General features: G+C 35.5%; 1 protein-coding gene across 2 annotated transcripts; it reads right to left on the reverse strand.

Annotated features, from left to right (window-relative positions):
- Nucleotides 1-7,545: 7,545 nt before the first annotated feature.
- On the reverse strand, nt 7,546-11,345 carry LOC109003996 (receptor protein kinase TMK1-like). Of its 2 annotated transcripts, none has more exons than XM_018982357.2 (2): nt 8,905-11,345; nt 7,546-8,092 (listed from the first exon to the last, which is right to left on the reverse strand). In XM_018982357.2, the coding sequence occupies exons 1-2, from the start codon at nt 11,153-11,155 to the stop codon at nt 7,584-7,586; spliced, it is 2,760 nt and encodes a 919-aa protein (XP_018837902.1). In that variant the 5' UTR covers nt 11,156-11,345; the 3' UTR covers nt 7,546-7,583. The 2 variants fall into 2 exon arrangements, with proteins under 2 accessions (XP_018837902.1, XP_035539976.1); XM_035684083.1 differs by lacking the exon at nt 7,546-8,092 and adding an exon at nt 8,589-8,752.
- Nucleotides 11,346-14,709: the final 3,364 nt, after the last annotated feature.

Here is a 14,709-nt window from a genome sequence, read left to right on the forward strand (position 1 = left end):
TTATCGACATTTCTCAGTTCATAATATTATCGAGTGCATGTTTGGTGTGTTAAAAGAAAGGTTCAAAATTTTAAGCTTAACGCCATCATACTCAGTTGGGAGGCAATGGCTCATCATTACAGCGTGTTGTACGCTGCATAATTTTATTAGAATGATGATGCCCAGCGACTGGTTGTTGGACATGTGGCGTACCATTTAGCTCCCTCGGAACCCATCAACTGGGGGTGGTGACAAGATATCATCATCTCGGCAGGCAGACATGACAACCGAATCAATCCAAGTTATGGCTGCAATTAGGGATGAGATTGCAATATTGATGTGGACAACTAAGAGTGGCAATTGAACATGTCATTTCAAAAAATGAGATTAATGTAATGGTATAGTTTGTCTTAAAATAATTTTTTTCCCTCAATTTATTATCAGTACGATTGGCACTTTCAATATACGTATTAATCACAGATTCTGTGTAATTCAAATTAAAAAAAATTGGAGAAAAAATAGCTAGGAGATTTAGAATAAATATAATTATATATTCCAATAATCAATTTTATTCTTATACATAATTAGAATAAAATATGTCGATTTTCCTAATATATAGAATAATCAATAGGTCATAATTAGAATAATATATTTTCACAAAGAAATTGATATTTTTTGGAGTATTGAATACTTCTGCAATTTGGGGTTTTATTACAATCTTTGGAACTAATAAATTGCCAAAAAGAATAACTACCACATTTTTAAAATATATAATTAAAAACCTACAATAATCAATTTTATTCTAATATATAATTAGAATAAAATATTTCTAATTTTCTAATATATAGAATAATAAATAGGTCATAATTAGAATAATAGATTTTAACGAAGAAATTGATATTTTTGGGAATATGGAATAATTTCGGACAACTACAAAAAATATATTTTGGGATTTAAATATGTTTATGGGTTTTTAAATTAATAATAGATATTACTTGTTTTTTTGTAGGACCCACCTCTTTATCAAATTCGAAAAAGTTAAAACCATCTCATCTCATTTCACTATGCAAACACACATTTCTACAAACCATCTCATCTAATCTTAACTCAAATATCTCATTACTATTCACAAAAATCTCATGTCATCTCATCACATATGCGTAACTAAATGAGGCCTAAGTAGCAAGTGAAGCAATGAACTTGGCCAAAAGTATGAATTAGCATTTGGGTATTCTGCCGTGGAAGGAGGCAATTAACAAAGAAGAATTATATTTGCAATCTTAGGGTGTATAAGTCTCGCACACTCCCTTAAATCTAATATCTACATCAAAAATTTATTTTTTAATGGTAGACCTTATTTTTTTAAAAATGCACAAAACTTGGACACTCTGAAATTGTATCTCGACGCTCATTACGCAAAGGGATGCACGCATGTATGGGCTCGGTAAACATATTGCATCTTCTTAAAATGAAAAGTGCTGCTACTCAACCACATCATTTTGCTCCCTCAAAATTACCACTAGTTCAAATTGATTTTTTACGTGTTTTTTTATTTTATTTTTTTAAATGTTAAAGAAAAAATATATAAATATACTAGTGGTAATACTTTTAACCATTTTTTTTAAAAAAATACATTAATAGTAATTTTGAGGAGGCAAAAAGTAGAGGTGGCAACATGTAAAAGACATGTGAACCTAATACGAACACGACATGACCTGTTAACTTTGATGTTAATGGATTTAGGTTAAAATGAGTTGACTCGTTAAGACATGATTTATAAATGGGTCAAACCACTTAACTTGAAATCAACTTGTTTTGACCAATTTAGATTTTGTTTCAAAATTACAATTTTATTATTGTTTAAGTTATAATATTGATATTATTCAATATGCTTACATTTTTATTTTATTTTTTATTGTTGAGATTGTAATTTTGAGCCTATACTTATATTTGTTATTATAATGTTTGTAATATTAGTTTTATTATATGTTAAAATTTGAAAAATATTTATATAGATTTCTTTCTAAGATATTGTGACTACTAATAAATATAGATTTTAACTTTTATATGAAACTATGTTAATCAAGTCAAATGAGTTATACGTGTTAGTTCAACCTATTTAAATGAGTATGTTGACTTATTTCTATTTAATTATTAAACGGCTCAAAACGGGTGATACAACACGACCTATTATCTAAATGAGTTAAGTTATGATTTGAGAATTTGACACATTTAATTTAATAGATCAAATTCAGATTAACGTATATAGTCGAATGTTCATAACTTGAAATGACACGAACATGATCCGAAAACAAAAATTAACACCCCTATAGAGTTAATTAGCATTATTCATAGTTTGAAGTGCAAAGCTGGAACGATAATTATTTACACAAAAATATTGCTTACCACACCACCCTCCATGGCTGCACCACACCGAATTAGTTGGTGGATTTTTGTCTTAAAATCCGCCGACTAATTAAACGAGGAAATGTGCAACACAAGTCCATTGTCAGATTTGGAAGGTATTCTAGAAGGGCAGCACTACACTAACTCAGGATTCCTAATCCTCCTATAAGTAAAATCTTCTTCTTCTTTTTATTATATTTTTTCAATCTCCTTAAATATTTAGAAAATAAATCAAAACATTATTAAAAAATATTTCCTTGACAAAAATAGGATGTATTGGTCGATAGGAATCCTTAGGAGTCAAGAGTCAGGATCCATAGGATTTTCCATTCTAGAATGAGGCATGCAGCTCATGGCAATGCACATCCGACCACCCATTCCATGCTGAACATCTGCAAATACCGTATGGCATGGATTTATCAGACATCAATTACTATTGCCACCTAGAAATAATGGTCTTCTTTTATTAGGGTTAATTAAAAATTTAAAACTAACGAAAGAAGTCGAATTTTGCTACTTATCATATCCATATATCACACACTATACTTCTTCTTCTTTTTTAAATTTTTTTTGTTTTTGTTTTAATCTTCTTAGACTAATTGAGTTATTTTACTCATCATGCATACACCACACATTTGGTAAGAAAAATAAATATGGTGTGTGAGGATGATGAGTAGAATTTTCTTCTCATGTATTCTTTAGGAGTGTAACCGATTTGGTTCAATTTGGTTTTGTACATTTTTTAAAATCGAATCAATATACTGTTATGGCTCAACTATGAGGGGTTAGAAGGTGCAGAGCCAGAGTAGGTGAAGGTGGAAGAAGCAGTAGGAGTGTGTCGGGCAGAACTTAGAAGTGTTCGAAGTGAAGTCTCTGGAGTTATGAAGCTAAGATTGATGCGGTGCCGTTTTACTGCCATCCATAATGTGCCGTTCTACCAAGGATAAAGCTGTGCGTTTTGTTTTAAGTTCCTTTGCTATGCGTTTTGTAATAACGTGTAGTCCACGTCTCTTTTATTTGGTGAGTTCTAGAAGAAGTTTGTTAAGGGTTAAGTGTGTCTTTTCTACCAAATTCCGTTAGGATGATAGCTGTAAAGGGTTGCAGGGAATCTATAGTGGGTATTCGGAAATCATTGAGCAGACACTGTAGTTGTTTCTTTGGAGGAATTGGGACCTTGAATCCCCAAGGCGTGGCCACTTTTTCATCTTCTTCCTCTTGCTATTTTCATTTCCTCATTTTTACAAACAGATCATATGCAATCTGCCCATACAAGATAACCTTTACAGACTATTGATTCACCATCCTTACTTACATACTACTCAGACTCAACAACACCCTAACATATACGTTGGTTTTGAAAATTTAAGAATCATACTGCACCGATTCACTACCTAAACTAGCGAATGTGGTAGTGAAAACAACGAATGTGTACAAGAGGCGACCTTTGGCAAACTAGCGAAAATAGTAGCATTGAATTTGTAATTCATATTAATTATTATTTCGTATCTAAACATTATCAAGTTATCTTATAAGGTAGAATATTAAAATAGCTCATGTGGTGTGCTTTTAAATATATTAGTCACTATACTTTATTTCAAACATTTACTCATATATTTTAAAAGTTTATAATTTTGGTCACTCAAATACTATAACTACGCCACGTCTTCTCCAATGATGGGGTGAGGCCCTGGACTTCGACTTCAACGGAGTCGGAATGTGAACTCCGACCTTCGATTTTGACTTGAGTCGAAGGTTATTGAGTTCCGGCTCCAATCAAAATTAACAGAGTAAGAGTTGAAGGTCGAATAAACAAAAGAGAGAATGATCTTTGAGTCCGATCGCCATGAGGTCGATCGCTACTTACAGGCCATCAATGAGATCCAACGGTTATTATTGTCAACCTCACTATTCGACGACAATAACCAAGGTAACAACAAGGTCAACACCACCATCCAAATCACCATGGGTCGCCTAGAGGACAATTCCTCAAGGAACCTGAAAAAAACTTCATGAAAATTGGTGAAGAAACAAGGAACTAGAAAAGAAAGAGGAAAAATAAATAAATAAAACGCAGAAGAGACAAAAGGAAGAACAAAGTGCCAGTCGGTAGACACGGGGAAGACAACCTCAAATGGTGTGAAAAGTGGCAAACATTGGGAAGAAAACTTTTATTAAAGTAGCAGATATTGAGAATTAAAAGTGGAAATAATTTAAGGGAAAAGCGTCCTCTACTGTAAAAGTGGCAGTCATAATTTTTTTTAAAAGGTCGGAGTTTAGTGTCAATATCGGCTCCGATTCCAACTTCTACCAATTTTCAACAAAGATTCCGAATCCAAATTCAATGGAGTTGGAGTCGGAGAAGGTGGTTGGCTGAGTCAGAATTGCATAGAAAATGCACAACCCTAGTGAGATCTGTAAACAACTTTAAATTTAAAAAGTTATTTTTATTAAAAAATAGAAAAGAAAAGGAACCGAAGGCTAGATGAAAAATGAGAAATGCTAAACCCACAAATGAGGCTCTAGGCTTTTTTTTTTTTTTTTACTTAATGATTAAAAAAATATTTTTTAATGATGCTGTAATTTTTTTTAATATTTAAAAATACAAAAAAAAAATAAATTAAAAAAATATAAAAAAAAATTGCAGTGTCTGGAGCCCCCATCGGGAGCTCCATGTGTGGCTCGAGCCACTCATGAAAAATGCCTGGGTTGTGACCGTTGCATTGCTCAGCTTTGGCGGGCAACCCAAGCCCAAGGTCATGGAGAGTAGCCTACAGAGAAATTTCAAATTTTGTTTTTTGATTTTTAAAATTTTAAATTTAGGTTTGTTATAATAATATTTTAAATACAAAAAGTCTATTTGCACTTGGGAAACCCCCGCATACACGGGCCTCCACGTGTATAAATGAAACGTAGCATTTATTTGCAAATTCCCTTCCCTGTGTTACAATTGCAGATTCCCTTCCTTTCGACGCAACACAAACACATCTTTGCTTCCATCTCTCTGCATTCATTTGTACAGGTAAAGAATGTACCCATCCCAAGTGAAAAAACTTTGCCACCAGAACCAAAGCCAAATACCAAACCATGTACCACCATCCAAAAGGCATGTGACAAAAGAAAACAAAAAATCGAAATTATGACTGAATATATAGCAACTGACCATGTTCCATTCTCTAAACACATAAATATTTTCATTTATGCAGCATCAAACAGGCAGAGACTCGACTGCAAAGGTAAAGGCTAACTCCGAGTACTCATTTTATGGATTCTCATGCGTTTAGCCATGCAACAATCTAGTACTTGAACCAACTATTTTACTAGGTACCCACCGTTGGTTGCAGAAAGGTAAAACTGTACTAATGGGTGGCCAAAGATATAGAAAAATAGAAAAAAAAAACCTGTATAAAACAGAGCTGCTCATACCCACGACGAGGAGGAAATGAAGAGGATGAAGACGAGATGGGGGTTCGACAGCGCAGTTTCGATGGCACGAAGACGAGATGGTTGATGCCCGTTGCTCAGATGGCCAAGGAATGAAGAGGATGAAGACAAGTTCTGAGATGCAAAACAGGGATGAGTTTGATGCATGGAATTGGTTAAAACCTGCGAGAAGTTCCAACGGGAATACCAAAAAAAAGAAAACTTGATCTTGAAGCCGACATAACCTACTTTCTAGTACTTTACAGCTTCTGCAAGAGCCAAACTGATCTAAGTTTCTCTGAAAATAACAGAAATTTTCGATCAAGATGGAGACTTTTTCAAGGGGCTAGAATTTGAGGTAGGTAAAAAGCGTGCCTGGTAGAGAAAGTGTTGGAAAAAATATGATTTGCAGGAACATTGGATCGAGAGAAATATATAATGGTTTTTTAAGACACGTTTTGTTTGCAGATTAGTTGTCGAGGTTTGTTTTTAATTTATTAAAATAATAATATAAAAGTGACCCACATTACATGATTCCGCAACAGGTACCAACGTCAGATACCTGTAGCAGAATTGTTTCAAATATTTTCAATGGCAATCGTTCCATCATTGATTAAGACATGGTTTATTTAACAAAATACACATATAGTTATAGAAGCATCAAAATATAAAATTGAAAATAGAGTAAAATGTTCAAAATCATTATATAGGGACTAATCAACCAAAAAGGCAAACCATCAAAACTTTTTTCATAGAGGAATGCTATAGATCAGTTACTATTTATCTTCACACTCCACACCTGACAGTTTTTTTATAGGGTATGAGATAGTGAATAGTAACTGATGAGAATAATTTTTCTAACCCTTATATTATTCAATATCAAGTCTTGATTTTGCTTGACAAAATAAATATAAATTATTTTGGCCGAACCTTTATTAAATTAATAAATTGCATGACAATCGAACTTTTGAGGATTTGCATATGTCCAAACAGAATTGATTGAAACAAATAAACTTATTGAGATTTATTACAAATAATCATTTTCTTTATGCTAGGTACGTACACCATTCCATCCAAGTTAGTCGAAATCCCTTTAAAATGAACTATACAACATTTACTACTATATCATGTTGTCCAAAACATTTATATGAACAATAATCAATATTATAAAACTAGAATTTGAGTATCTTCTTTTGTCACGTCTAGAGCATATATATTCGTCTATCTGCATGTCTAGAACTTCTAAAATACCACAACAATGAAAGCCGTTCAAAACTCAAAACTCCAAGGGCATGGGAAGAAAGAAGCAAACCTCACAAAATAATTAGGGAGTTGCTAGAGCCCGAGGAAATCCACCGCTGATTTCTGATGACTGTAGAACTTTTTTGTTAAAGCATTTTTAATGTATTCTTTTTAAAAATAAATACAAAAAAATAAACAAACACAAATTTTTTAAAAAAAAAGAAAGAACCATTCTCGGTAGAGAGTCTGTGGCCTAACCATTTTTCAAATAATAATAATAACAACAATAAAAGAATAATTAGGGAGCAAAGGAAGAAGGAATAGACAAGATAAACCCCATGATTTTATGAAAAAACAATTCAAAATATAAGTCCTACATTCCGCGTACCACTTAAAAATATGTGATTTTATTTTATGAAATATGATATATGAAGATAAAAAAGTAAAATTACATATTTTTAAATAGTGCACAGAATTTGAGATTTCTATGCAGCACGACTCTTCTACGAAGAATAATCAAACTTCATTTTGAAGCTTCAGCGTCCATCTTCCGATGTAAGTGACTTTGCAAACCCTGATGGCCGAGTTGGAATACTTGTTTGGGCACTGTCTCCCTTAGGAAGGAATGGTGAAGTTCCCTCAAATGCTTGCCACTTCTTCAGTGCTTGCGGCAATGGCAAATCAAGGTCAATACCATACATATCCTCAGCATCTGGTTCTGCTGGTTTCCAGAGCTCAACAAGAGATGAGAGCACGTTCACTATATGACTCATGTCGGGCCTCTGGTAGGGCTCCCTCGCAGTGCAGTGACCAGCCAACTCCGCAACAGTACTAATACTGGCAACAGCTTCCTCGTCAAGTTCAATTGTTGGGTCGATCGCCTTCTGAAATGTACCCTTGATAAGGTGCATTCTTCGGAACCACGTGACAAGGTGCAAGCATTCCTCAGGCTGTGAATCGTCAAGTGCTTTTCTACCGGTGATCAGCTCCATTAGAATCACTCCAAAGCTATATACATCCACCTTGGTAGTCACCCTTCCCGTTTCTGCAACATTTGACCATGAATTTTAATGTCAGTACTATAAAGATAATTGACCGGTGGAAATCATGGAAGAGCTTGCTCATCCTACCAGAAGAGTTTCCATGGACTGTTCATCCGGTCCAGTCGGGGCCCGGTATGAAATCCAAGTTCAGGTTTATATAAAAAATATATTGGATTTTTATTTTTTTTTATTTTTTGTTTTACATGCATTTAGTTAAAAAAGATAATTAGTTGTTTCTAGCTTTATTTATTTTTTACATAAAATTTATTATAGATAATGTTTAATGCATTAGTATTATGGCTTTCAACATGACTTTTTGAAAAAAAATATTTAATAAAATAGGCTTCTATATAAAAAAATTATGGTTTTCAACAACATTTTTTCTTGAAAAATCCAAGCTCCAACCATCGTTATGTTATTTTATTCAGCTCCTCATAGTCTACCTAGAAGGGGACCCTACAATATTGTAAAGGAGTACCTAACAACGTATCCTCACAGAACATGTACTGAAACAGACAAGCTGTTGCTATTTGCAGTTAAGTAATAAGTCTCTGCCCCTGTGCCCTCACTCTGCTACAAAAAGATGTTTCTAAAGTCATGCGATCCAACTTCTTGACGCATCCTCCCCTGTTCTGCATATATCCCGAAGCTTTGCCATCTGACTGTTGCTTATAACTAAAATTGAATATAAAATTGCATATCTACTTGAATTGGTTATTCAAGTACAATGAACAATAGAGTTTTCCGAGAATACAAAAGGGAATGACACATTTGAGTACTTGTAACATGAACTCGAGACTATTTAGAATGTTACCTGCATACTCTGGTGCGAGATACCCAAAAGTTCCAGCCAGTCTAGTTTCGACAGAGAAATTTCCTTCCGGAGCAAGTCGAACCAGTCCAAAGTCCGACACTTTTGCCCGCATATCATCTCCGAGAAGAATGTTGGACGGTTTGAGATCCCTGTGAATAAAGCTTTGATGGGCTAAACCATGTAGATATTCAACGCCCCTGGCAACATCCAAGGCAATGGTCAGCCTTCTTGTCCACTCAAGCGGTTTCAACCTTGCCTCTCTCCAGTTAAATAGACGCTTACTAAGAGTTCCCTGAGGCATGTATTCGTAGACAAGAAGTCTCTCCTTTCCATCTAAGCAATACCCAAGAAGAGCAACTAAATGTCGGTGCCGAACCTTTGTAAGAACAGAAATCTCAGACATAAACTCGGTCTGTCCCTTTTCACCCACAGCCCCCGATTCCATTCTCTTCACTGCGATCTTCGTCCCGTCGTGCAATTCCCCTTTGTAAACGGTTCCAAAACCCCCCCAACCCAATATATTTGCCCCGCTGAAATTGTTAGTCACATTCTTCAAAACTTGAATGGAAATTACCATACTACCGGCCTCTACAAAGTGAATGTCACCAGGAACAGGTCCATTTCTTCTGGGACTGAAAGCATCATTTGCACCGCAATTAACATTGCCTCCTGCAACTGTAATCTTCACAGCATCCTGGTCCCCAGAATGTCGCGGATGTATTACCACCGTATGTGGACTTCGTAGTTTTCCTGAACCCTTTTGTTTTAGCCTTAAAAGGCAGAAACCCACAGCTACAACTAATAGCAATACGCCAACAGAGCCGACCACGGCACCCACAATCTTTCCAACCTTGCTTCCATCAACAGAGCCAGGTGGCGAAGGCTCACCACTTTCCTTTCCGATATCAGGGTTCCCATTCGTAATCACAAGCACATTTATAAAAGATGGTATTTTACCATGCAGATTATTGTTTGAAACATCCAGTAACTCAAGATTAGGCAATTTCGTAAGCTCAGAGGGGATGGTACCGGTCAGATTATTATCAGAGAGAACCAATCTTAGCATCGACGTAAAAAGAGAAAACTTGGGAGAAATCGTTCCCGACAAACCCATATTCTGAAAGTCAACATACTCAATGGCAACCTCGCCGGTGCATGTAATCCCTTTCCATTTATTACAAGGATCATTTCCTCTCCAATCCTCCGCCAAAGTTTTCGGATAACCGAACGCTTCCACAACCGATAGCAAATCATTAACACGCCCATCACAAGTACCGCCGGAATTTTCCGTGCAAAATCTATTGCTGCCTGGCTTCATATCCAAATCCACATTCACACCAAACGTAGGCCGAGGCCCTTGAAGCAAATTATTCGTCAAACTTACAGTTCTCAGGTTTGGAAGATTTACAAAAGACGCCGGTACAATACCAGTTAGTTGGTTATCCCTAAAACTAACATCCTGCAACTTTTTTACCATGGAGAAGTCCGGTATCGGACCCGTAAACTGGTTCCCATGTAACCAAACCGAAGTCAAGGATGCCATATCGGCCAATACAACAATTGTACCATTAAGCTTATTGTTACCCTGCTGCCCATTCAACCAAAGGGTCTGAATGCTGGAACGCGCAAAGGTCTGAGGCAGTTCACCTTCGAGTTTATTCATAGCTAATTTCAACTCCCCCAAACTTACCATAGTACCGAAAACTTCAGGAATTTTACCAGTGAGATTGGCGCTGCTGGCTGAGAAAGTCTTGAGCGAGGTCGCTGATACAATGCTTTCAGGGATTGTCCACGGCGAGAAGGGGTTGTCGCCGATGGTTAAAGATTGCAACGTCGTCATGCCGGTGAAGAAATCGGCGGGGAAGGAAGTGAAGCGGTTGTTGTGGGCTATGATTATCAGAATGGAGCCATGGCCAGCAAAGCTTGGGAACGGGCCGGTGAACTGGTTTTGCTGGACCTCGAGCTGGGTCAAGGCGGGAAGGTCTCTGAGCTCCTTGGGGAGCGTGCCCTGGAGGTTCATTCCCTTGATTTGGATCACCTGGACTTGTTTAGATCTGTCGCACTTAACGTTCTTCCACGTACACGGGTCCGGCCCGGACCAACCGAGAGAGTCGGAGTTGATGATGCCCTGTTTGAGAAGTTCCATCACAGCCGCGTCGTCAGAGTGAACGGGAAGAGAAAAGGAGAGGAGAAGGCAGAGAAAAAGAGGAATGAAAAGGGTGGAAAAGGGACATGGATGTTCGGCTTCCATTTTTTTCCTCGGGAAAATGGGGAGTGGTCGGTGGGGGTATCTAGGTAGGATTCATGCAGGCATAGCCGGAAAGCGAAGGCGTCATCGGAGTAATTAAGGGAAGGATGACAAGAATAATAAAAGCGTATTCAAAAGCGTGATAGAGAGATGAATTGGAATCGGAATTGGAAGAGGATTCGGCGAAGACAGAGGAAAGGTGAACAAAAAGTGAACTAAAAAAGGCGTGGATTTCTAAAAGAGTGTTTCTATTTATTCCCCTAATAAAAACGGTAGAGATGTTTGTCTTCCAACTGGAACCGTATGTGGATTTGGTTGCGAAGCGAGATTGTGAAATGGACGGTGGAGATGGGTATTTTTGGGAGGGAAAAAGCTGGCAAGGAGGCGTGTGGGGCCCTGCAAACTAACTACCAGCCTTTTACGTCAGAGTGGGTTACGGATTTTATGAAAGATTTTAAATGGCTCCTTGCTGTGTTAACGCGGGTTTTTTTTTATTTTTTATTTTTTTTTCTTTTCCAGCCACTACCCCCACACTTGAAGTTCCAACAGATTTGGCAGTCTTTTTACAAGAAAAGGTGGATCAGGAAAATCTGCTTAAGACATATGATTAGACCGAATCGCAATGACAAAGCTACTAGTTGGGTAACATACCCTGTAAAAGGAATCCAAACGTACATTAAACAAATTAAAGAGATAGAGATCAGTTGGTGGTATATACGAGACTTAAGATGAGATAATTTTTTTTTTTAATTTAAAAAATTTATAATAATTAAATGGGATCTTTTCCACGTTCTTCTCTTCTATTTTTTTTTTTTAATTTTAACTAAGAATACTTAAAAAATAAGATGAGATAATTTTTTTATAAATAATAATGAGATAATTTGAGTTAACTATTTATTAAATTTTAAAAAAGAAAAAATAAAATGTTGAATAAAAAATATTATAAAATTAAAATATTGTTAGAATATAATTTTTATTTGAAATTTGAAAAAATCAAATTCTTTTTAATTTTTTTATATCTTAAAATTTAGAAAAGTTGTAATGAATAATTTGAAAATTTTGTAATAATTAATTTGAAAATATTTGTATTTAAATGATGTTTGAGAAGGAGATGAGATAAAATGATATGAAAACATTTTCCAAACATCTCCTTAAAAAACCTCGTTCTTGAAAATTTCTTGATTCATTTTTTAAAAACATCATATATCCTATTTTTTATATTTCTTTATTTTATTAAAATAATTTTTCTGTATTCTTTCTTTATTATTATTTTTATCTCACTTCCATTTATAATTTTAACTATTCACTCTTTTATTTTTTTTTTCTTTATGTATTGAACTATCACCTTCTATTTAATATTTTAAATACAAAGTCGATTTCTTTGCAGGTATGGTAATAGTTTTAAAATTATTAGGGTTTTAAAAATAATAAAATATTTTATAAAAATTAGGCTTTTTCCAAAATAAAAAATAAGATTACGATTTTGTCTGAAATCTAACGATAATATTTTTTTTTGTCTTTTATCTAATGGTAACAATTTTTCTTTCATTTATCTAATAGTAATATTTTTTGTCATTTTCCTAATGAACGTATTTTCAAACCAATCACATCTAGAGCAACCTAAGTTTTATTTTATCTTAAGAGAAAATTCTCATTCTGACCTCATTTTCTACTTACTTCTTGAAAGACTCGTTTTTTCTTTTGCAAATGGTTGCTTCACTTAGACTCTGAAGATGAGTTGAACCTTGTTCTTAATGATGAAAGATGATCAACATCTACTCGTCGTACTTGCCAAGGTTGTAAGTACATCAGGCGTGATCATATTGAAGTGCACAAATGACTATTTTGCGACTATTTTGCAGAAGCACCAATATATCTCTTGAATTTATTTCGAAGGAGATTTCGCATGAATCGTTCTATGTTTCTTCGTATTCAACATTAGATAGAAACTTACGAACTCTACTTCATCAAAAGAAGAGATAATGTTGGAAGACTCGGTCTATCTTCCCTACAAAAGATAATCGACGCACTTAGAATGCTTGCGTATGGAGTAAGTGCTGATTTTATGGATGAATATACATACGGATTGGAGAAAACACTGAAATGGAGAGCCTGAAAAAAATTTGTAACTATAGTGGTAAATATTTTTTCTAATGAATATATATATATATATATTTTATAAGTGTAAGTATATTAATAAAAGAATAGGCAAAAGCCAGGTTTAGTACAAATAATGTCCTAGCTAAGTAAGAGCATTAGAAATAAGGAAATAATAGAAATCTTGGCCATTAAAGTTAACGACAATGACCTAAGTACAAAGAGTTCTAAAAAAGAAAGCATTTAGTTCCTCCATTGATCTTTCTTTGTCCTCAAACGTCCGTTCATTGCGCTCCTGCCATAAACACCACAAGATGCAAATAGGCAACATATTCCATACAACCTTCATCTGTTGGTTACCTCTTAGATCTACCCAACTAGCCAACATCTCCATTACCGACTCGGGTATAACCCACCCCAAGCCTAGTCTTCTAAATACTTCATTCCAAATCTCTCGAGCTATACCACAATGTAGTAGAAGATGGTCCACTGATTCACCCTCGTTCTTGCACATGCAACACCAATTTGCGATAATTACCCCTCGTCTTCTCAAATTATCCGTTGTAAGGATCTTATCCAAAGAAGTGGTCCACACAAAAAACGCTGCTTTGAAAGGCGCCTTGTGTCTCCAAATCCTTTTCCAAGGGAACTGGGTTGGAGGTTCTTGAGACAGAGATTTGAAATATGAGCGAACCGAGAATAAACATTTTCCCGTAGGTATCCACTACAATAAATTAGGTTGATGGTTACTGCGTTTGAGTGAATACAAGAGGTTGAAAAGAGCTGCAAAACTGTCCACTTCCCAATCATGTGCTGCCTGGCTAAAATTAATGTTCCATTGAATTTGTTCCCCCACTATCACCATAACTTCCGCCACAGAGACATCATTGGCACTTGCCACCCTAAAAAGAACAGGAAATAGATCATTTAAAGCACCATTACCACTCAAAGTATCATACCAAAATTTGATCATATTCCGATCACCAAGACAAAATCTTGTGTGCCTGGAAAAGACCCCCCATCGTCTTCTTATGTGTTTCCACAAACCCACACCATATGCCCCACTTACTTTATTGGTACATCATCCCCCCTATAATTCTCCATATTTACTCTTAATCACCAATTTCCATAAAGCCTCAAGTTCTTTCTGGTATCTCCACAATCATTTCCCAAGTAATGCTTGATTAAAGATTCTCAGATTTTTAATGCCCAAACCACCAAAAGAGATAGGTATGCATAATTTTTTCCACCTGACTAGGTGGAATTTAAACTCTTCACCCAATACTCCCCACATGAAATCTCGTTGAAGTTTCTCAATGCGAACCGCCACACTTGCTGGGATAGGGAACAAGGACAAAAATAGGTCGGTAGTACTCTTTATCAAGGTAATGCTACCACCTTTTGACAGATACAATCTCTTCCAACCTGCTAATCGACACTCTACTTTCTCAATCACTGTA

Source organism: Juglans regia, chromosome 13 (genome assembly GCF_001411555.2).
Source record: "Juglans regia cultivar Chandler chromosome 13, Walnut 2.0, whole genome shotgun sequence".
Lineage (NCBI taxonomy): Eukaryota > Viridiplantae > Streptophyta > Magnoliopsida > Fagales > Juglandaceae > Juglans > Juglans regia.